A 25,327-nucleotide genomic window follows, 5' to 3' on the forward strand; every position below is an offset into this window, starting at 1 on the left:
TATACAGACTGTTAGTGTTTGATGAGGACAATAATTGATATCTATATTCTATACAGACTGTTAGTGTTTGATGAGGACAATACGACCTGACCAGTTGATATCTATATTCTATACAGACTGTTAGTGTTTGATGAGGACAATACGACCTGACCAGTTGATATCTATATTCTATACAGACTGTTAGTGTTTGATGAGGACAATACGACCTGACCAGTTGATATCTATATTCTATACAGACTGTTAGTGTTTGATGAGGACAATACGACCTGACCAGTTGATATCTATATTCTATACAGACTGTTAGTGTTTGATGAGGACAATACGACCTGACCAGTTGATATCTATATTCTATACAGACTGTTAGTGTTTGATGAGGACAATACGACCTGACCAGTTGATATCTATATTCTATACAGACTGTTAGTGTTTGATGAGGACAATACGACCTGACCAGTTGATATCTATATTCTATACAGACTGTTAGTGTTTGATGAGGACAATACGACCTGACCAGTTGATATCTATATTCTATACAGACTGTTAGTGTTTGATGAGGACAATACGACCTGACCAGTTGATATCTATATTCTATACAGACTGTTAGTGTTTGATGAGGACAATACGACCTGACCAGTTGATATCTATATTCTATACAGACTGTTAGTGTTTGATGAGGACAATACGACCTGACCAGTTGATATCTATATTCTATACAGACTGTTAGTGTTTGATGAGGACAATACGACCTGACCAGTTGATATCTATATTCTATACAGACTGTTAGTGTTTGATGAGGACAATATGAGGACAATACCTGACGACCTGACCAGTTGATATCTATATTCTATACAGACTGTTAGTGTTTGATGAGGACAATACGACCTGACCAGTTGATATCTATATTCTATACAGACTGTTAGTGTTTGATGAGGACAATACGACCTGACCAGTTGATATCTATATTCTATACAGACTGTTAGTGTTTGATGAGGACAATACGACCTGACCAGTTGATATCTATATTCTATACAGACTGTTAGTGTTTGATGAGGACAATACGACCTGACCAGTTGATATCTATATTCTATACAGACTGTTAGTGTTTGATGAGGACAATATCGACGACCTGACCAGTTGATATCTATATTCTATACAGACTGTTAGTGTTTGATGAGGACAATACGACCTGACCAGTTGATATCTATATTCTATACAGACTGTTAGTGTTTGATGAGGACAATACGACCTGACCAGTTGATATCTATATTCTATACAGACTGTTAGTGTTTGATGAGGACAATACGACCTGACCAGTTGATATCTATATTCTATACAGACTGTTAGTGTTTGATGAGGACAATACGACCTGACCAGTTGATATCTATATTCTATACAGACTGTTAGTGTTTGATGAGGACAATACGACCTGACCAGTTGATATCTATATTCTATACAGACTGTTAGTGTTTGATGAGGACAATACGACCTGACCAGTTGATATCTATATTCTATACAGACTGTTAGTGTTTGATGAGGACAATACGACCTGACCAGTTGATATCTATATTCTATACAGACTGTTAGTGTTTGATGAGGACAATACGACCTGACCAGTTGATATCTATATTCTATACAGACTGTTAGTGTTTGATGAGGACAATACGACCTGACCAGTTGATATCTATATTCTATACAGACTGTTAGTATTTGATGAGGACAATACGACCTGACCAGTTGATATCTATATTCTATGCAGACTGTTAGTGTTTGATGAGGACAATACGACCTGACCAGTTGATATCTATATTCTATACAGACTGTTAGTGTTTGATGAGGACAATACGACCTGACCAGTTGATATCTATATTCTATACAGACTGTTAGTGTTTGATGAGGACAATACGACCTGACCAGTTGATATCTATATTCTATACAGACTGTTAGTGTTTGATGAGGACAATACGACCTGACCAGTTGATATCTATATTCTATACAGACTGTTAGTGTTTGATGAGGACAATACGACCTGACCAGTTGATATCTATATTCTATACAGACTGTTAGTGTTTGATGAGGACAATACGACCTGACCAGTTGATATCTATATTCTATACAGACTGTTAGTGTTTGATGAGGACAATTGATGAGGACAATACGACCTGACCAGTTGATATCTATATTCTATACAGACTGTTAGTGTTTGATGAGGACAATACGACCTGACCAGTTGATATCTATATTCTATACAGACTGTTAGTGTTTGATGAGGACAATACGACCTGACCAGTTGATATCTATATTCTATACAGACTGTTAGTGTTTGATGAGGACAATACGACCTGACCAGTTGATATCTATATTCTATACAGACTGTTAGTGTTTGATGAGGACAATACGACCTGACCAGTTGATATCTATATTCTATACAGACTGTTAGTGTTTGATGAGGACAATACGACCTGACCAGTTGATATCTATATTCTATACAGACTGTTAGTGTTTGATGAGGACAATACGACCTGACCAGTTGATATCTATATTCTATACAGACTGTTAGTGTTTGATGGCAGTGGGATGTGTGTGACGCTGAGTCGCTCAGTAATTGACTGTACATTTTCACACAATTGACATTTTATGACGCCAGTCTTTTATCATGGAGTTGCTATCCCATGCAGTTGGCGTGTGATTTATTTATTGCAGGCTGGAAGGCAGGTAGATCGTATTGTGTTAAATAAAAGCTGTGAGGCCCACAGTCACATGCGATGGGACACCAACTTAGAATTCACAAAATGGGACAAACACCAAACTGAGACTCAACTTGCAGAATTCTGCTAAAATATCCTCCGTGTACAACGTAGAACACCAAATAATGCATGCAGAGTAGAATTAGGCCGATACCCACTAATTATGAAAATGAGTTGCCCATTCCTGCTATAATGCCTGGCCAAAAGTAGCGCAGTTTATCTAACAGTTTAACTAACTGTCACTAAAGCTAACTGTCACTAAAACTAACTGTCACTAAAACCCAACTGTCACTAAAACTAACTCTCACTAAAACTAACTCTCACTAAAACCCAACTGTCACTGAAACTAACTCTCACTAAAACTAACTCTCACTAAAACCCAACTGTCACTAAAACTAACTCTCACTAAAACTAACTCTCACTAAAACTAACTGTCACTAAAACTAACTGTCACTAAAACTAACTGTCACTAAAACTAACTGTCACTAAAACTAGCGTCTTTAAGCTCTCGACCCGTTCCACTGCAGCTCCGCCATAGTGGATTGGAGACGTGCTCAGAATCAGATGCAGACTATTCAACCGCAACGTCACAACGTCGATTTCAAGCTCAATATCCGACTCCAGCTCAGCTAAATTCAATGTTGTCAGTGCCTCCATCAGTTTGTTTCTGTCAGTGCCTCCATCAGTTTGTTTCTGTCAGTGCCTCCATCAGTTTGTTTCTGTCAGTGCCTCCATCAGTTTGTTTCTGTCAGTGCCTCCATCGGTTTGTTTCTGTCAGTGCCTCCATCAGTTTGTTTCTGTCAGTGCCTCCATCAGTTTGTTTCTGTCAGTGCCTCCATCAGTTTGTTTCTGTCAGTGCCTCCATCAGTTTGTTTCTGTCAGTGCCTCCATCAGTTTGTTTCTGTCAGTGCCTCCATCAGTATGTTTCTGTCAGTGCCTCCATCAGTTTGTTTCTGTCAGTGTCTCCATCAGTTTGTTTCTGTCAGTGCCTCCATCAGTTTGTTTCTGTCAGTGCCTCCATCCGTTTGTTTCTGTCAGTGCCTCCATCAGTTTGTTTCTGTCAGTGCCTCCATCTGTTTGTTTCTGTCAGTGCCTCCATCAGTTTGTTTCTGTCAGTGCCTCCATCAGTATGTTTCTGTCAGTGCCTCCATCAGTTTGTTTCTGTCAGTGCCTCCATCAGTATGTTTCTGTCAGTGCCTCCATCAGTTTGTTTCTGTCAGTGCCTCCATCAGTATGTTTCTGTCAGTGCCTCCATCAGTTTGTTTCTGTCAGTGCCTCCATCAGTTTGTTTCTGTCAGTGCCTCCATCAGTTGTTTCTGTCAGTGCCTCCATCAGTTTGTTTCTGTCAGTGCCTCCATCCGTTTGTTTGGGCTTGTCATCGTGAACTACACATGTTGTATGTTGTACTCGGTGTCTGATTTTACTCTCCCAGGAGAAATTATATACCATTTGAAGCCTTTCAGAAAATAATTAGACTACCCACAATGCCCACAATTCTTCAGCATCATTACACTATTGTTCTAAATAATTCAGATGATCCATTTCTATCTGGTTTCATTCATCCATTGATGACATTCATTCAGTGAGGAGACGTGTTAGTGCCCTGGTACCAAAGCCCATCGCCACATTTAGGCTTGGCCCCTTAAAACAGGTAAACACCCTCTAAGTACTTTTCTGTTAGACATTTTAAAATGCTGACAACTGAGCTGTAAAATATAAATAAACTCAACCACAACAACAAAAAACGTCCCTTTTTCAGGACCCTGTCTTTCAAAGATAATTCGTAGAAATACAAATAACTTCACAGATCTTCATTGTAAAGGGTTTAAACACTGTTTCCCATGCTTGTTCAATGAACCATAAACAATGAATGAACATGCACCTGGGGGAACAGTCGTTAAGACACTTAACAGCTTACAGACGGTAGGCAATTAAGGTCACAGTTATGAAAACATAGGACACTAAAGAGGCCTTTCTACTGACTCTGAAAAACACCAAAAGAAAGATGCCCAGGGTCCCTGCTCATCTGCATGAACGTGCCTTAGGCATGCTGCAAGGAGGCATGAGGACTACAGATGTGGCCAGGGCAATAAATTGCAATGTCCGTACTGTGAGACGCCTAAGACAGCGCTACAGGGAGACAGGATGGACAGCTGATCGTCCTTGCAGTGGCAGACCACGTGTAACAACACCTGCACAGAATCTGTATATCCGAACATCACACCTGTGGGACAGTTACAGGATGGCAACAACAACTGCCCGAGTTACACCAGGAACGCACAATCCCTCCATCAGAGTTCAGACTGTCCGCAATAGGTTGAGAGAGGCTGGACTGGGGTCTTGTAGGCCTGTTGTAAGGCAGGTCCTCACCAGACATCACCGGCAACAACGTTGCCTATGGGCACAAACCCACCGTTGCTGGACCAGACAGGGCTGGCAAAAAGTGCTCTTCACTGACGAGTCACAGTTTTGTCTCACCAGGGGTGATGGTCAGATTTGCATTTATCGTCGAAGGAATGAGCGTTACACCGAGGCCTGTACTCTGGAGCGGGATCGATTTGGAGGTGGAGGGTCCGTCATGGTCTGGGGTGGTGTGTCACAGCATCATCTCACTGAGATTGTTGTCATTGTAGGCAAATCTCAACGCTGTGCGTTACAGGGAAGACATCCTCCTCCCTCATGTGGTACCCTTCCTGCAGTCTCATCCTGATATGACCTTCCAGCATGACAATACCACCAGCCATACTGCTTGTTCTGTGCGTGATTTCCTGCTAGACAGGAATGTCAGTGTTCTGCCAAGACCTGTTGGATCGGAGGGTGGAGCTAGGGCCATTCACCTCAGAAATGTCCGGGAACTTGCAGGTGTCTTGGTGGAAGAGTGGGGTAACATCTCACAGCAATAACTGGCAAATCTGGTGCAGTCCATGAGGAGGAGATGCACTGCAGTACTTAATGCAGCTGGTGACCACACCAGATACTGACTGTTACTTTTGATTTTGGGGTTCTAGTGTTAGCAGAACTATGGCGGTTCTAATGTTAACAGGACTATGGCGGTTCTAGAGTTAGCAGGACTATGGCGGTTGTAGTATTAACAGGACTATGGCGGTTCTAGTATTAACAGGACTATGGCGGTTCTAGAGTTAGCAGGACTATGGCGGATCTTGTGTTAGCAGGACTATGACGATTCTAGAGTTTACAGGACTTTGGCTGTTTTAGAGTTAACAGAACCAATGTGATAGTAGTAGAACCACCCAGTAACAGACATGAGTGGCGCAGTGGTTTAAGACACTGCATCACAGTGCAAGAGCTGTCACTGCAGTCCCTGGTTCAAATCCAGACTGCAGCACATCTGGCTGTGATTGCGATTCCCATAGGGCAGTGCACAATTGGACCAGCATCTTCCGGGGCAGGCTGTCATTGTAAATAAGAATTTGTTCTTAACTGACTTGCCTAGTTTATAAAGGTTAAATTTAAAAAATATTTTTTAAATAGACAAGGCATACAGTTGAAGTCGGAAATTTACATACACTTGACATTTAATCCTAGTAAATTTTCCCTGTTTTAGATCAGTTAGGATCACTGCTTTATTTTAAGAATGCGATATGTCAGAATAAATGTAGAGAGAATTATTTATTTCACATTCCCAGTGGGTCAGAAGTTTACAAACACGCAATTAGTATTTGGCAGCATTGCCTTTAAATTGTTTAACTTGGATCAAACTCTCCGGGTAGCCTTCCACAAGCTTCCCACAATAAGTTGGGTGAATTTTGGCCCATTCCTCCTGACAGAGATGGTGTAACTGAGTCAGGTTTGTAGGCCTCCTTGCTCGCACACACTTTTTCAATTCTGCCCACAAATTTTCTATGGGATTGAGGTCAGGGATTTGTGATGGCCACTCCAATACCTTGACTTTGTTGTCTTTAAGTCATTTTGCCACAACTTTGAAAGTATACTTGGGGTCATTGTCCATTTGGAAGACCCATTTGCGACCTAGCTTTAACTTCCTGACTGATATCCATATCAATATATCCACATCATTTTCTGTCCTCATGATGCCATTTATTTTGTGAAGTGCACCAGACCCTCCTGCAGCAAAGCACCCCCACAACATGATGCTGCCACCCCCGTGCTTCACGGTTGGGATGGTGCTCTTCGGCTTGCAAGCCTCCCCCTTTTTCCTCCAAACATAACGATGGTCATTATGTCCAAACAGTTCTACTTTTGTTTCATCAGACCAGAGGACATTTCTCCAAAAAGTACCATCTTTGTCCGCATGTGCAGTTGCAAACCGTAGTCTGGCTTTTTTATGGCACAGTCAATTTAGTGTATGTAAACTTCTGACCCACTGGAAATGTGATACAGTGAATTATAAGTGAAATAATCTGTAAACAATTGTTGGAAAAATGACTTGTGTCATGCACAAAGTAGATGTCCTAACCGACTTGCCAAAACTATAGTTTGTTAACAAGAAATTTGTGGAGTGGTTGAAAAACAAGTTTTAATGACTCCAACCTAAGTGTATGTAAACTTCCGACTTCAACTGTACGTGCTTGATATTTATGAGCTACATGATCAACTTCCCCTGAGGGAATAGTCTACCAACTTCCCCTGAGGGAATAGTCTACCAACTGCCCCTGAGGGAATAGTCTACCAACTGCCCCTGAGGGAATAGTCTACCAACTGCCCCTGAGGGAATAGTCTACCAACTGCCCCTGAGGGAATAGTCTACCAACTGCCCCTGAGGGAATAGTCTACCAACTGCCCCTGAGGGAATAGTCTACCAACTGCCCCTGAGGGTATAGTCTACCAACTGCCCCTGAGGGAATAGTCTACCAACTGCCCCTGAGGGAATAGTCTACCAACTGCCCCTGAGGGAATAGTCTACCAACTGCCCCTGAGGGAATAGTCTACCAACTGCCCCTGAGGGAATACTACCAACTGCCCCTGACCAACTGCCCCTGAGGGAATAGTCTACCAACTGCCCCTGAGGGAATACTCTACCAACTGCCCCTGAGGGAATACTCTACCAACTGCCCCTGAGGGAATACTCTACCAACTGCCCCTGAGGGAATAGTCTACCAACTGCCCCTGAGGGAATAGTCTACCAACTGCCCCTGAGGGAATACTCTACCAACTGCCCCTGAGGGAATAGTCTACCAACTGCCCCTGAGGGAATACTCTACCAACTGCCCCTGAGGGAATACTCTACCAACTGCCCCTGAGGGAATACTCTACCAACTGCCCCTGAGGGAATAGTCTACCAACTGCCCCTGAGGGAATAGTCTACCAACTTCCCCTGAGGGAATAAATAGTCTACCATCTTCAGAAAGGCTCAGTGCCACACCTTCTAGTTTATAACAGGTACAGTGTATCCTACCTATCTTACCTATCCATACCAGCAGCATCCTCTCTGCATATCACAACAGGTACACCTCACTATCTCTCTCTCTCTCTGTCTCTCCCTTTCTCTCTCTCTCTTTCTTTGTCTTTCCGTTTCTCACAGACACTATCAGTTCAACGTGTTCAAACAAAGTGCACTTGCCAGTTGATACCGTCTCAGTGGCAGTGTAACCAACACCACTGTTCTTAGCTGTACTTTCCCCAGGTCTTGTCCTCGTTATTTCCTGTTGTGTTTTGTCAGTGTTCCTCTTGCTGCCTCCGATCCCAGACTGGCTGCAGCCCAAGCAGCACCCTGTTCTCTATTTAGTGACCAGAGCCCTAGGGGACTATAAAGGAAATAGGGGGCCATTTGACAGACGCTCTCTCTCTTCCTCCGGTGTCTGTCTGTCTCGGAGTGAGACAAATGTCTGTCTTTCTCGGAGAGATACAAATGTCTGTCTTGTCGGGAGAGGGAACAGGCCCGGAGCGGAATATTTGTTTTCGCTCACACACACACAAACACACGCACACACACACACACACACACGCTCGCACACACACACACACACACACACAACACACACACGCACACACGCACGCACACACACACACACGCATGCACGCACGTACACACACACACACACACACACACACACACACACACACACACACGGAGGCGTTTGATTCTCTCCAGTTCAGCGTTGGGACGGGTTGACTGTTAACTCCAGTTAGAACTGAATCACATACATCTTTATAGTGGTGTCATGTCACTCACACCAACAGTAGAGAAACAAGAACCATTAAAGAACCGGTAAGTCTCTGGGTTGACCAGGCTTGTCGAGACAGACAGACTGACTGACTGCCAGACAGACACAGTAAGTCTCTGGGTTGACCAGACTAGACAGAACAGACTGATTGACAGAGTGACTGACTGCCAGACAGACAGACAGACAGACACAGTAAGCCTCTGGGTTGACCAGACTAGACAGAACAGACTGATTGACAGACAGACAGACAGACAGACAGACTCCGTAATTCTCTGGGTTGACCAGGCTTGTCGAGACAGACAGCCAGACTGACTGACTGCCAGACACACAGACAGACAGCCTCTGGGTTGACCAGACTAGACAGAACAGACTGATTGACAGACTGACTGACTGACTCCAACCTAAGTTCAGCGCTGGTCATGGGTGCACCTCAGCCACGCTCAAGATCCTAAACAATATCATAACCGCTATCGATAAAAGACTTCGGGGGAAGTCGTGACACTGGTCCTGTATCCATCCTGCCCTGCCTTTCTAAGGTCTTCGAGAGCCAAGTTAACAAACAGATCACCGACCATTTTGAATCCCACCGTATCTTCTCCACTATGCAATCTGGTTTCAGAGCTGGTCATGGGTGCACCTCAGCAACGCTCAAGGTCCTAAACGAAATCTTAACCGCCATCGATAAGAAACATTACTGTGCAGCCGTATTAATCGACCTGCCAAAGCTTTCGACTCTGTCAATCACCGCATTCTTATCGGCAGACTCAATAGTCTTGGTTTCTCTAATGACTGCCTCGCCTGGTTCACCAACTACTTCACAGACAGAGTTCAGTATGTCAAATTGGAGGGCCTTTTGTCCGGACCTCTGGCAGTCTCTATGGGGGTGCCACATAGTGTTCAATTCTCGGGCCGACTCTTTTCTCTGTATATATCAATGATGTCGCTCTTGCTGCTGGTGATTCCCTGATCCACCTGTATCTGTATACTTCTGGCCCTTCTTTGGACACTGTGTTAACAAACCTCCAAACAAGCTTCAATGCCATACAACACTCCTTCCGTGGCCTCCAACTGCTCTTAAATGCAAGTAAAACTAAATGCATGCTCTTCAACCGATTGCTGCTCGCACGCTCCCGCCCGACTAGCATCACTACTCTGGACGGTTCTGACCTAGAATATGTGGACAACTACAAATACCTGGGTGTCTGGTTAGACTGTAAACTATCCTTCCCGACTCACATTAAGCATCTCCAATCCAAAATTAAATCTAGAATCAGCTCATGCTGCCAAACATACCTGACTCCAACCTAATCTCACACAAATTATCAAGGAACCTACCAGGTACAACCCTATATCTGTAACTATGGGCACCCTCTTAGATGTCATCCTGACCAACTTGCCCTCTTGCCCTCTCAGCGATCACTGCTTCATTGCCTGCTTCCATAATGGGTCTGCAGTCAAATGACCACCCCTCATCACTGTCAATTGCTCCCTAAAACACTTCAGCGAGCAGGAATTTCTAATTTACCTCATCCCGTCAGTAGAGGATGCCTGGTTGCTCTTTGAAAGTGCTTTCCTCACCATCTTAAATAAGTATTCCCCATTCAAAAACTGTAGAACTAAGAACAGATATAGGCTATGGTTCCCGACTTGACTGCCCTTGACCAGCACAAAACATCCAGTGGCGTCCTACATGAGCATCGAATAGCCCCCGTGATATGCAACTTATCAGGGAAGTCAGGAACCAATATACACAGTCAGTTAGGAAAGCTAAGGCTAGCTTTTTTAAACAGAAATTTGCATCCTGTAGCGCTAATTCCAAAAGGTTCTGGGACACTGTCCATGGAGAATAAGAGCATCTCGTCCCAGCTGCCCACTGCACTGAGGCTAGGAAACACTGTCACCACCGATAAATCTACGATAATCGATTATTTTAATAAGCATTTTTCTACAGCTGGACATGCTTTCCACCTGTCTACCCCTTCACCGGCCAACAGCTCTGCAGCAACTTGCCCAAATCCAAACAACTGATGTTCTGAAAGAGCTGCAAAATCTGGATCCCTACAAATCAGCTGTGCTAGACAGTCTGGACCCTCTCTTTCTAAAATTATCCGCCGAAATTGTTGCAACCCATATTACTAGCCTGTTCAACCTCTCTTTCGTATCGTCTGAGATCCCCATAGATTAGAAACCTGCCGCGGTCATCCCCCTCTTCAAAGGGGGAGACACTCTAGACCCAAACTGTTATAGACCAGGCGCAGGAGAGCAAAAAACTGTGTTTACAACGGCGCAGTTTAGTAATAAAAACCACCCGGAAACAGAACGATCAATAAATGGGTACAAAACCCGTCGCACACCAGACATAACGTGCACAAGCACTTACAATAAACAATTCTGGACAAAGACATGGGGGGAACAGAGGGTTAAATACACAACATGTAATGATGGAGTTGAAACCAGGTGTGATGGAAGACAAGACAAAACAAATGGAAAATTAAAAATAGATTGTGGGGTTGTGTGGGGCCCCCATGGTGGTGGGGTTGGATGTGTGGGGCCCCATGGTGGTGGGGTTGGAGTGGTGGGGCCCCATGGTGGTGGGGTTGGAGTGTGCGGCCCCCATGGTGGTGGGGTTGGAGTGTAAGGCCCCATGGTGGTGGGGTTGGATGTGTAAGTGTGAGACCCCATGGTGGTGGGGTTGGAGTGTGGGGGGAGTGTGGGGCCCCATGGTGGTGGGGTTGGAGTGTAAGGCCCCATGGTGGTGGGGTTGGAGTGTAAGGCCCCATGGTGGTGGGGTTGGAGTGTAAGGCCCCATGGTGGTGGGGTTGGAGTGTAAGGCCCCATGGTGGTGGGGTTGGAGTGTGGGGCCCCATGGTGGTGGGGTTGGAGTGTAAGGCCCCATGGTGGTGGGGTTGGAGTGTAAGGCCCCATGGTGGTGGGGTTGGAGTGTGGGGCCCCATGGTGGTGGGGTTGGAGTGTGGGGCCCCCATGGTGGTGGGGTTGGAGTGTGGGGCCCCCATGGTGGTGGGGTTGGAGTGTAAGGCCCCATGGTGGTGGGGTTGGAGTGTGGGGCCCCATGGTGGTGGGGTTGGAGTGGTGGGGCCCCCATGGTGGTGGGGTTGGAGTGTAAGGCCCCATGGTGGTGGGGTTGGAGTGTGGGGCCCCCATGGTGGTGGGGTTGGAGTGTGGGGCCCCATGGTGGTGGGGTTGGAGTGTAAGGCCCCATGGTGGTGGGGTTGGAGTGTGGGGCCCCCATGGTGGTGGGGTTGGAGTGTGGGGCCCCCATGGTGGTGGGGTTGGAGTGTGGGGCCCCATGGTGGTGGGGTTGGAATGTGGGGCCCCATGGTGGTGGGGTTGGAGTGTGGGGCCCCCATGGTGGTGGGGTTGGAGTGTGGGGCCCCATGGTGGTGGGGTTGGAGTGTGGGGCCCCCATGGTGGTGGGGTTGGAGTGTATGGCCCCTGTGAAGAGCAGTTTGTTTGCTCTCCACAGAATAACTGCGTGTGACGTGAACATGGAACTGAGCTGTAGCACTGGGGCAAGATGCATCCCAGTGGGACTAAGGGACGGTGTGTGTGTGTGTGTGTGTGTGTGTGTGTGTGTGTGTGTGTGTGTGTGTGTGTGTGTGTGTGTGTGTGTGTGTGTGTGGAACATGGTACTGGTCCCTCTCCAGAGGAGGACTGATTAGACCCATCAACCTCTCTGCACGCTCCCACTCACAGTGGTAATTGGAGCTGGCAGGAGGGTGCCATGCACCCCTCCTTCTCATCCCTCACTCCTTCCCTTTCTTTCACTCTTTCTTTTCGGCTTCTTCTGCCATCCATCCCCCCTCCCTCATTATCCTCCCTCCATATCCTCCCCCCATCCCTCATTATCCTCCCTCCTTATCCTTGCCCCTCCCTCCTTATCCTCCCCTCCCTCATTATCCTCCCTCCATATCCTCCCCTCCCTCATTATCCTCCCTCCTTATCCTCCCCCTCCCTCATCCCTCCTTTTCCTTACCCCTCCCTCCTCCCTCCCTCCCTCCTCCCCCCTCTCTGATTCTACAAGAACCAATATCACTCCCTAAAAACACAACACTATTGAACAATCCTTTTCAGAATTGACAGATAAATTGATCCCCCATGGGAAACTGAAGGCATAGAAACTGTCAATTACTTGGTAATAGAAAATACATGTATTTCCATGACAGAATTTAAAAACAATTTTGGACTGACCAATGTAGATAGTTTCAAATACATGCAACTTAAGAAGTTACATATTATGAAATTTCGATTTGAAATATTTTGGACATCAGAGCAATGTTGAGGGAATCCTATTCGAGAGGAACAAAATGGTGTATTTGGAGGATGCGGCGGAGAGTAGTGTAGGTGGTTCTGGGTAGGAGGGATGTTGTTGATAGGGGTGAGAACAGGTGGTTCTGGGTAGGAGTGATGTTGTTGATGTTTGTGTCTCTGAGATAGGGGGTGAGAACAGGTGGTTCTGGGTAGGAGTGATGTTATTGATAGGGGTGAGAACAGGTGGTTCTGGGTAGGAGTGATGTTGTTGATAGGGGGTGAGAACAGGTGGTTCTGGGTAGGAGTGATGTTGTTGATAGGGGTGAGAACAGGTGGTTCTGGGTAGGAGTGATGTTGTTGATAGGGGGTGAGAACAGGTGGTTCTGGGTAGGAGTGATGTTGTTGATAGGGGGTGAGAACAGGTGGTTCTGGGTAGGAGTGATGTTGTTGATAGGGGTGAGAACAGGTGGTTCTGGGTAGGAGTGATGTTGTTGATAGGGGTGAGAACAGGTGGTTCTGGGTAGGAGTGATGTTGTTGATAGGGGTGAGAACAGGTGGTTCTGGGTAGGAGTGATGTTGTTGATAGGGGGTGAGAACAGGTGGTTCTGGGTAGGAGTGATGTTGTTGATAGGGGGTGAGAACAGGTGGTTCTGGGTAGGAGTGATGTTGTTGATAGGGGGTGAGAACAGGTGGTTCTGGGTAGGAGTGACGTTGTTGATAGGGGGTGAGAACAGGTGGTTCTGGGTAGGAGGGATGTTGTTGATGTTTGTGTCTCTGAGATAGGGGGTGAGAACAGGTGGTTCTGGGTAGGAGTGATGTTGTTGATGTTTGTGTCTCTGAGATAGGGGGTGAGAACAGGTGGTTCTGGGTAGGAGTGATGTTGTTGATAGGGGATGAGAACAGGTGGTTCTGGGTAGGAGTGATGTTGTTGATAGGGGGTGAGAACAGGTGGTTCTGGGTAGGAGGGATGTTGTTGATAGGGGGTGAGAACAGGTGGTTCTGGGTAGGAGTGATGTTGTTGATAGGGGGTGAGAACAGGTGGTTCTGGGTAGGAGGATGTTGTTGATAGGGGTGAGAACAGGTGGTTCTGGGTAGGAGTGATGTTGTTGATGTTTGTGTCTCTGAGATAGGGGGTGAGAACAGGTGGTTCTGGGTAGGAGTGATGTTGTTGATAGGGGTGAGAACAGGTGGTTCTGGGTAGGAGTGATGTTGTTGATGTTTGTGTCTCTGAGATAGGGGTGAGAACAGGTGGTTCTGGGTAGGAGTGATGTTGTTGATAGGGGTGAGAACAGGTGGTTCTGGGTAGGAGTGATGTTGTTGATAGGGGTGAGAACAGGTGGTTCTGGGTAGGAGGGATGTTGTTGATAGGGGTGAGAACAGGTGGTTCTGGGTAGGAGTGATGTTGTTGATAGGGGTGAGAACAGGTGGTTCTGGGTAGGAGTGATGTTGTTGATAGGGGGTGAGAACAGGTGGTTCTGGGTAGGAGTGATGTTGTTGATGTTTGTGTCTCTGAGATAGGGGTGAGAACAGGTGGTTCTGGGTAGGAGTGATGTTGTTGATAGGGGTGAGAACAGGTGGTTCTGGGTAGGAGTGATGTTGTTGATAGGGGGTGAGAACAGGTGGTTCTGGGTAGGAGTGATGTTGTTGATAGGGGTGAGAACAGGTGGTTCTGGGTAGGAGTGATGTTGTTGATAGGGGGTGAGAACAGGTGGTTCTGGGTAGGAGTGACGTTGTTGATAGGGGGTGAGAACAGGTGGTTCTGGGTAGGAGGGATGTTGTTGATGTTTGTGTCTCTGAGATAGGGGTGAGAACAGGTGGTTCTGGGTAGGAGTGATGTTGTTGATGTTTGTGTCTCTGAGATAGGGGGTGAGAACAGGTGGTTCTGGGTAGGAGTGATGTTGTTGATAGGGGATGAGAACAGGTGGTTCTGGGTAGGAGTGATGTTGTTGATAGGGGTGAGAACAGGTGGTTCTGGGTAGGAGGGATGTTGTTGATAGGGGTGAGAACAGGTGGTTCTGGGTAGGAGTGATGTTGTTGATAGGGGGTGAGAACAGGTGGTTCTGGGTAGGAGTGATGTTGTTGATAGGGGTGAGAACAGGTGGTTCTGGGTAGGAGTGATGTTGTTGATGTTTGTGTCTCTGAGATAGGGGTGAGAACAGGTGGTTCTGGGTAGGAGTGATGTTGTTGATAGGGGTGAGAACAGGTGGTTCTGGGTAGGAGTGATGTTGTTGATGTTTGTGTCTCTGAGATAGGGGTGAGAACAGGTGGTTCTGGGTAGGAGTGATGTTGTTGATAGGGGTGAGAACAGGTGGTTCTGGGTAGGAGTGATGTTGTTGATAGGGGGTGAGAACAGGTGGTTCTGGGTAGGAGGGATGTTGTTGATAGGGGGTGAGAACAGGTGGTTCTGGGTAGGAGTGATGTTGTTGATAGGGGGTGAGAACAGGTGGTTCTGGGTAGGAGTGATGTTGTTGATAGGGGGTGAGAACAGGTGGTTCTGGGTAGGAGTGATGTTGTTGATGTTTGTGTCTCTGAGATAGAGAACAGGTGGTTCTGGGTAGGAGTGATGTTGTTGATAGGGGTGAGAACAGGTGGTTCTGGGTAGGAGTGATGTTGTTGATAGGGGTGAGAACAGGTGGTTCTGGGTAGGAGGGATGTTGTTGATAGGGGTGAGAACAGGTGGTTCTGGGTAGGAGTGATGTTGTTGATAGGGGTGAGAACAGGTGGTTCTGGGTAGGAGTGATGTTGTTGATGTTTGTGTCTCTGAGATAGGGGTGAGAACAGGTGGTTCTGGGTAGGAGTGATGTTGTTGATAGGGGTGAGAACAGGTGGTTCTGGGTAGGAGGGATGTTGTTGATGTTTGTGTCTCTGAGATAGGGGGTGAGAACAGGTGGTTCTGGGTAGGAGTGATGTTGTTGATGTTTGTGTCTCTGAGATAGGGGTTGAGAACAGGTGGTTCTGGGTAGGAGTGATGTAGTTGATAGAGGTTAGAACATGTGGTTCTGGGTAGGAGTGATGTTGTTGATGTTTGTGTCTCTGAGATAGGGGGTGAGAACAGGTGGTTCTGGGTAGGAGTGATGTTGTTGATAGGGGTTAGAACAGCTGGTTCTGGGTAGGAGTGATGTTGTTGATAGGGGTGAGAACAGGTGGTTCTGGGTAGGAGTGATGTTGTTGATGTTTGTGTCTCTGAGATAGGGGGTGAGAACAGGTGGTTCTGGGTAGGAGTGATGTTGTTGATAGGGGTGAGAACAGGTGGTTCTGGGTAGGAGGGATGTTGATAGGTGTGTGTGTCTCTGAGATATGGGGTGAGAACAGGTGGTTCTGGGTAGGAGGGATGTTGATAGGTGTGTGTGTCTCTGAGATAGTGGGTGAGAACAGGTGGTTCTGGGTAGGAGGGATGTTGATAGGTGTGTGTGTCTCTGAGATAGGGGTGAGAACAGGTGGTTCTGGGTAGGAGTGATGTTGATAGGTGTGTGTCTCTGAGATAGGGGTGAGAACAGGTGGTTCTGGGTAGGAGTGATGTTGATAGGTGTGTGTCTCTGAGATAGGGGTGAGAACAGGTGGTTCTGGGTAGGTGTGATGTTGATAGGTGTGTGTCTCTGAGATAGGGGGTGAGAACAGGTGGTTCTGGGTAGGAGTGATGTTGATAGGTGTGTGTCTCTGAGATAGGGGTGAGAACAGGTGGTTCTGGGTAGGAGTGATGTTGATAGGTGTGTGTCTCTGAGATAGGGGTGAGAACAGGTGGTTCTGGGTAGGTGTGATGTTGATAGGTGTGTGTCTCTGAGATAGGGGTGAGAACAGGTGGTTCTGGGTAGGAGTGATATTGATAGGTGTGTGTGTCTCTGAGATAGGGGTGAGAACAGGTGGTTCTGGGTAGGAGGGATGTTGATAGGTGTGTGTGTCTCTGAGATAGGGGGTGAGAACAGGTGGTTCTGGGTAGGAGGGATGTTGATAGGTGTGTGTGTCTCTGAGATAGGGGTGAGAACAGGTGGTTCTGGGTAGGAGTGATGTTGATAGGTGTGTGTGTCTCTGAGATGGGGGTGAGAACAGGTGGTTCTGGGTAGGAGTGATGTTGATAGGTGTGTGTGTCTCTGAGATGGGGGTGAGAACAGGTGGTTCTGGGTAGGAGTGATGTTGATAGGTGTGTGTCTCTGAGATAGGGGGTGAGAACAGGTGGTTCTGGGTAGGAGTGATGTTGATAGGTGTGTGTGTCTCTGAGATAGGGGTGAGAACAGGTGGTTCTGGGGTAGGAGTGATGTTGTTGATAGGGGGTGAGAACAGGTGGTTCTGGGTAGGAGGGATGTTGATAGGTGTGTGTGTCTCTGAGATAGGGGTGAGAACAGGTGGTTCTGGGTAGGAGTGATGTTGATAGGTGTGTGTGTCTCTGAGATAGGGGGTGAGAACAGGTGGTTCTGGGTAGGAGTGATGTTGATAGGTGTGTGTCTCTGAGATAGGGGTGAGAACAGGTGGTTCTGGGTAGGAGTGATGTTGATAGGTGTGTGTCTCTGAGATAGGGGGTGAGAACAGGTGGTTCTGGGTAGGAGTGATATTGATAGGTGTGTGTGTCTCTGAGATGGGGGTGAGAACAGGTGGTTCTGGGTAGGAGTGATGTTGATAGGTGTGTGTGTCTCTGAGATAGGGGGTGAGAACAGGTGGTTCAGGGTAGGAGGGATGTTGATAGGTGTGTGTGTCTCTGAGATAGGGGTGAGAACAGGTGGTTCTGGGTAGGAGGGATGTTGATAGGTGTGTGTGTCTCTGAGATAGGGGGTGAGAACAGGTGGTTCTGGGTAGGAGTGATGTTGATAGGTGTGTGTGTCTCTGAGATGGGGGTGAGAACAGGTGGTTCTGGGTAGGAGTGATGTTGATAGGTGTGTGTGTCTCTGAGATGGGGGTGAGAACAGGTGGTTCTGGGTAGGAGTGATGTTGATAGGTGTGTGTGTCTCTGAGATAGGGGTGAGAACAGGTGGTTCTGGGTAGGAGTGATGTTGATAGGTGTGTGTGTCTCTGAGATAGGGGTGAGAACAGGTGGTTCTGGGTAGGAGTGATGTTGTTGATAGGGGTGAGAACAGGTGGTTCTGGGTAGGAGGGATGTTGATAGGTATGTGTCTCTGAGATAGGGGGTGAGAACAGGTGGTTCTGGGTAGGAGTGATGTTGATAGGTGTGTGTGTCTCTGAGATAGGGGGTGAGAACAGGTGGTTCTGGGTAGGAGTGATGTTGATAGGTGTGTGTGTCTCTGAGATAGGGGGTGAGAACAAGTGGTTCTGGGTAGGAGGGATGTTGATAGGTGTGTGTCTGAGATAGGGGGTGAGAACAGGTGGTTCTGGGTAGGAGGGATGTTGATAGGTGTGTGTGTCTCTGAGATAGGGGGTGAGAACAGGTGGTTCTGGGTAGGAGTGATGTTGATAGGTGTGTGTGTCTCTGAGATAGGGGGTGAGAACAGGTGGTTCTGGGTAGGAGGGATGTTGATAGGTGTGTGTCTCTGAGATAGGGGGTGAGAACAGGTGGTTCTGGGTAGGAGTGATGTTGATAGGTGTGTGTGTGTGTGATATCTAAGAAATCAATGGGCTTAAAAACATTAGCAGACATGGGCTTGTTGATCAACTGTCATAAATACCTCTCTACGTTCTGGAATGACTGACACGACAAGAGAGAAACATGACTGATGCACTACCGTCATTTCGAAATCGCGTCTTGGTTCATTCTACTGTTACAACTTTCAGGAGAAAGTTGAAAGTCGGACTGAGTTCCTTAAAAAAAATATATGTATTTTTAAATGTTTGCCTGCTCTCAGGTACCACCGGTCTGTAACAAAAACCTGTCTAAGTGTCTCTCAGCTGGCTGCAAAGACAGTCACACACACCAACACGACACCTACAGGCTGTTGACTTCTGTTGAAGCTTTTTACTCATCAGGCGTAAAGTGTGATAGTCTCTGTCTGGGTTTTAGCCACCTGTACAGCGCTCTGTGTGTGTGTCTCTCTCTCTCTCTCGGTGTTAGCCACCTGTACAGCGCTCTGTGTGTCTCTCTCTCTCTCTCTCTCTCGGTGTTAGCCACCTGTACAGCGCTCTGTGTGTGTCTCTCTCTCTCTCTCTCTCTCTCGTGTTAGCCACCTGTACAGCGCTCTGTGTGTCTCTCTCTCTCGGTGTTAGCCACATATACTAACAGCTCCGCTGTAATGCTAACACTAGGAAGCTCTGAACCAACGTACTGTATAACAGCCACAGCAGCTGTTTTCCTCTTGAATTATTCCCAGTTTATGTTTCTGATACCAGGGAGTTGTCGACTCCTATGAGTTTTTTCAGCCCGCCCTCTCTAAAGTCTCAAAGCATATCCTCCTCCTTCTCAGAATGTTCCAACCAATTAACATTTTTGTTTGCATGGGCTGTAATACTGACACCTGGGGAGTATTCGCTAGGAACAAAAATGATAGCAAACGGAACAAATGTAGGTGGTAACCTACATTAGTTAGGCTAACACCTACATGAGTTAGGCTAACACCTACATGAGTTAGGCTAACACCTACATTAGCTAGGTTACCACCTACATTAGTGAGGCTAACACCTACATTAGCTAGGTTACCACCTACATTAGTTAGGCTAACACCTACATGAGTTAGGCTAACACCTACATTAGCTAGGTTACCACCTACATTAGTTAGGCTAACACCTACATTAGTTAGGCTAACACCTACATTAGCTAGGTTACCACCTACATTAGTTAGGCTAACACCTACATTAGTTAGGCTAACACCTACATTAGCTAGGTTACCACCTACATTAGTTAGGCTAACACCTACATTAGTTAGGTTACCACCTACATTAGTTAGGCTAACACCTACATTAGTTAGGTTACCACCTACATTAGTTAGGCTAACACCTACATTAGTTAGATTACCACCTACATTAGTTAGGCTAACATCTACATTAGCTAGGCTAACACCTACATTAGCTAGGTTACCACCTAAATTAGTTAGGCTAACACCTACATTAGCTAGGTTACCACCTACATTAGTTAGGCTAACATATTCATTAGCTAGATTACCACCTACATTAGTTAGGCTACACCTACATTAGCTAGGTTACCACCTACGTTAGCTAGGTTACCACCTACATTAGTTAGGCTAACATATACATTAGCTAGATTACCACCCACACCTACATTAGCTAGGCTTACACCTACATTAGTTAGGCTAACATATACATTAGATAGATTACCACCTACATTAGCTAGGTTACCACCTACATTAGCTAGGTTACCACCTACATTAGCTAGGCTTATCTCCTATATTAGGTAGGTTATCACCTATATTAGGTAGGTTATCACCTACATTAGCTAGGTTATCACCTACATTAGCTAGGTTATTACCTACATTAGTTAGTCTAAAACATGCTTTTTAACAACAACAGCCCTTCCTCTAAAATGCCCTCAAGCTTCTGTACAGTACTACCACAAGAATAGAGCTACTGTTCAGTACTACCACGAGAATAGAGCTTCTGTTCAGTACTACCACAAGAATAGAGCTACTGTTCAGTACTACCACAAGAATAGAGCTACTGTTCAGTACTACCACAAGAATAGAGCTACTGTTCAGTACTACCACAAGAATAGAGCTACTGTTCAGTACTACCACAAGAATAGAGCTACTGTTCAGTACTACCACAAGAATAGAGCTACTGTTCAGTACTACCACAAGAATAGAGCTACTGTTCAGTACTACCACAAGAATAGAGCTACTGTTCAGTACTACCACAAGAATAGAGCTACTGTTCAGTACTACCACAGAATAGAGCTACTGTTCAGTACTACCACAAGAATAGCTTCTGTTCAGTACTACCACAAGAATAGAGCTACTGTTCAGTACTACCACAAGAATAGAGCTACTGTTCAGTACTACCACAAGAATAGAGCTTCTGTTCAGTACTACCACAAGAATAGAGCTACTGTTCAGTACTACCACAAGAATAGAGCTTCTGTTCAGTACTACCACAAGAATAGAGCTACTGTTCAGTACTACCACAAGAATAGAGCTACTGTTGAGTACTACCACAAGAATAGAGCTTCTGTTCAGTACTACCACAAGAATAGAGCTTCTGTTCAGTACTACCACAAGAATAGAGCTACTGTTCAGTACTACCACAAGAATAGAGCTACTGTTCAGTACTACCACAAGAATAGAGCTACTGTTGAGTACTACCACAAGAATAGAGCTACTGTTGAGTACTACCACAAGAATAGAGCTACTGTTCAGTACTACCACAAGAATAGAGCTACTGTTCAGTACTACCACAAGAATAGAGCTACTGTTCAGTACTACCACAAGAATAGAGCTACCGGACGTTTTTGCTCAGGGGACCATCAGCGTATGAAGAGGCAGATTAAAAAAAGGAAGCAGAACTGTGAAAGAGGAACAAACTAGAGCTATGTGCCAATTCTTCACCCCTTTCCCAGCGATGCTCACTCCTCGTCATCGATTTAAAAGCGTAGAATTCCACACTTGAGGAGAGGAATCAACTAATCAGTCATCTTTAAAGGGTTTTAGTATCTTCTCGTTCCAAATAATACTCGTTACTATGCTTTAGGCCAATGGCATCGCAGTCAGCCGTCAGTAAAAGACATTCAAGGAATTAAAGGAGTAAAAATCATGAATCATAAAATCATCAATTTTACAATCCCAACTGATCTCTCTGCAGAATTAATTTGTCACTGGAGCGAGGAATTTGTCATGGCTCTGCTCTACCTCATGATGCCTAATGTTGTGATGGGTTACATTATTGATGTTTGTCTTGCTGGGTGGAGTTTTTGGGTGTCTATAAAGTAGGCTTTGTTCTCCTCAGGCTGTTTAAAGCTAGGCTTCTTCTATATCTCTCTCACTCACTATTGCTCTCTCTCTCTCTCACTCACTATTGCTCTCTCTCTCTCTCTCTCACTCACTATTGCTCTCTCTCTCTCTCTCTCTCTCTCTCTCTGCTCTTGCTCTCTCTCTCTCTCTCTCTCTCTCTCTGTCTCTCTCTCTCTCTGCTCTCTCTCTCTCTCTCTCTCTCTCTCTCTCTCTCTGCTCTCTCTCTCTCTCTCTCTCTCTCTCTCTCTCTCTCTCTCTCTCTCTCTCTCTCTCTCTCTCTCTCTCTCTCTCTCTGGTTAGTACATGCTATGAAAATTACAGTTTATATTGTTATGTGAAGTCACGTCCTTTATGGGACTGTACATATGAATGTATTTATATTCTCATCTAATTACATTTTTGGGTGGAAATATGAAGGTTCTCTCAACGGGCTTGGACAAGTCCCGCTGTAGTCCATCATTCACACTAATCCTATATCTACTTGTCTCTTCTACAGAGAACCAGATCCCTCATGGGTTCCCCAACATAGACATGGGTCCCCAGCTTAAGGTGGTAGAGAAGACCAGGACGGCCACCATGCTGTGTGCTGCCAGCGGCAACCCTGACCCAGAGATCACCTGGTTTAAAGACTTCCTGCCTGTAGACATCAACAGCAGCAACGGACGAATCAAACAACTCCGCTCAGGTAAGAATGTCTACTCTCCCTGCAACTCCTTTCCACTTAATAAAGACTCATTCCTGCTTAGTAACAGACTTAATAAAGACCCATTCCTGCTTAGTAACAGACTTAATGAAGACCCATTCCTGCTTAGTAACAAACTTAATGAAGACCCATTCCTGCTTAGTAACAGACTTAATGAAGACCCATTCCTGCTTAGTAACAGACTTAATGAAGACCCATTCCTGCTTAGTAACAGACTTAATGAAGACCCATTCCTGCTTAGTAACAGACTTAATGAAGACCCATTCCTGCTTAGTAACAGACTTAATAAAGACCCATTCCTGCTTAGTAACAGACTTAATGAAGACCCATTCCTGCTAAGTAACAGACTTAATGAAGACCCATTCCTGCTTAGTAACAGACTTAATGAAGACCAATTCCTGCTTAGTAACAGACTTAATGAAGACCCATTCCTGCTTAGTAACAGACTTAATGAAGACCCATTCCTGCTTAGTTACAGACTTAATGAAGACCCATTCCTGCTTAGTAACAGACTTAATAAAGACCCATTCCTTCTTAGTAACAGACTTAATGAAGACCCATTCCTGCTTAGTAACAGACTTAATGAAGACCCATTCCTGCTTAGTTACAGACTTAATGAAGACCCATTCCTGCTTAGTAACAGACTTAATAAAGACCCATTCCTGCTTAGTAACAGACTTAATGAAGACCCATTCCTGCTTAGTAACAGACTTAATAAAGACCCATTCCTGCTTAGTAACAGACTTAATGAAGACCCATTCCTGCTTAGTAACAGACTTAATGAAGACCCATTCCTGCTTAGTTACAGACTTAATGAAGACCCATTCCTGCTTAGTAACAGACTTAATAAAGACCCATTCCTGCTAAGTAACAGACTTAATGAAGACCCATTCCTGCTTAGTAACAGACTTAATGAAGACTCATTCCTGCTTAGTAACAGACTTAATGAAGACTCATTCCTGCTTAGTAACAGACTTAATGAAGACTCATTCCTGCTTAGTAACAGACTTAATGAAGACTCATTCCTGCTTAGTAACAGACTTAATGAAGACCCATTCCTGCTTAGTAACAGACTTAACGAAGACTCATTCCTGCTTAGTAACAGACTTAATGAAGACTCATTCCTACTTAGTAACAGACTTAATGAAGACCCATTCCTGCTTAGTTACAGACTTAATGAAGACTCATTCCTGCTTAGTAACAGACTTAATGAAGACTCATTCCTGCTTAGTAACAGACTTAATGAAGACCCATTCCTGCTTAGTTACAGACTTAATGAAGACTCATTCCTGCTTAGTAACAGACTTAATGAAGACTCATTCCTGCTTAGTAACAGACTTAATGGAGACCCATTCCTGCTTAGTTACAGACTTAATGAAGACTCATTCCTGCTTAGTAACAGAAGCAAGATACAACTTTCCATCTTATAGTGTGTTTACCAGTGCTACGCAACATTCAGTGAAGTATAGGTATATACTGAAGTATAGTGTGTATATATATATATATATATATATATATATATATGTGTGTGTAGCAGGTAGATCTTCTTTTCAGTGGAAAACAGTACATATTTTAATATTTTTGGACTGCCCACACACAGTACCAAATGGACCGTCTACAAACTCCACGTACCAAAATGCTAAAATGAATTAGTGGTCTCCAGCAGTGCAGAAAATAAAATAATTGAAGTTGCCCTTTTTCATCAAGAGGGACTTAGCTGAGCCCTTCTGAAACATGAGGACGGCGGAGGCTGGGAGTAGAGAGTGCTAGGATGCATCCCAAATGGCAACCTAATAGGGCTCTGATTAAAGGTAGTGCACTACAGTGTAAATAGTGTGCCCTTTAGCATCCTCAGAGGAGACAGTAATTCCAGCCTGGAGTGGCTCAGCCAAGATCCAGCCTGGAGTGGCTCAGCCAAGATCCAGCCTGGAGTGGCTCAGCCAAGATCCAGCCTGGAGTGGCTCAGCCAAGATCCAGCCTGGAGTCGCTCAGCCAAGATCCAGCCTGGAGTGGCTCAGCCAAGATCCAGCCTGGAGTGGCTCAGCCAAGATCCAGCCTGGAGTGGCTCAGCGAAGATCCAGCCTGGAAGAGAGGAAACACACACACACACACTGAAGAAATAAATCGATGTGCCTCTCTCTGCTCTCTCTGTTCCCAAGGCTGGATAAATCAATTGCTTTAGCCCTAACCCCAGATCAGATTGGGGAGAGGTTAGAGTTAAGAAGATTAGGTAAATAAACATCTTTAACCTGACCCCAGATCAGATTGGGGAGAGGCCAACGTTAAGAAGATTAGATAAATAAACATCTTTAAGGGCTGACCCTGGGTCTGTCAGAACGTAGAGAGAGAGTTAGAACGATTAGTGACTCTTTGAATTGCTCTTTAATTCTCCTCATTTAGAGGATATTCTGTGTCCCAAATGTCACTCTATTCCCTATATAGTGCTCTACTACCTATAGGGCTCTGGTCAAATGTAGTGCATTGTGTAGGGTATAGGGAACCATTTGGGATGCGACCCGAAATCACAGAGGAGGTGGCTTCTGCTTTTCACCTACATGTACATATTACCTCAATCAATCACCCCAACTACCTCGTACCCCCAGTACACCGACTCACAACTACCTCGTA

The 25,327-nt window shown here is 45.6% G+C and overlaps 1 protein-coding gene across 11 annotated transcripts in view; it reads left to right on the forward strand.

Moving 5' to 3' along the window:
- LOC112215282 (receptor-type tyrosine-protein phosphatase F) overlaps positions 1–25,327 on the forward strand; it is a 532,058-nt gene that overhangs the window by 307,461 nt on the left and 199,270 nt on the right. For all 11 annotated transcript variants that reach the window (XM_042329120.1, XM_042329124.1, XM_042329125.1 and 8 more), the window contains one exon: positions 22,493–22,681. In XM_042329120.1, coding sequence (XP_042185054.1) covers positions 22,493–22,681 — 189 coding nt within the window. The remainder of the gene's footprint in view (positions 1–22,492; positions 22,682–25,327) is intronic.

The sequence above is a fragment of the Oncorhynchus tshawytscha genome, linkage group LG10 (assembly GCF_018296145.1).
Source record: "Oncorhynchus tshawytscha isolate Ot180627B linkage group LG10, Otsh_v2.0, whole genome shotgun sequence".
Lineage (NCBI taxonomy): Eukaryota > Metazoa > Chordata > Actinopteri > Salmoniformes > Salmonidae > Oncorhynchus > Oncorhynchus tshawytscha.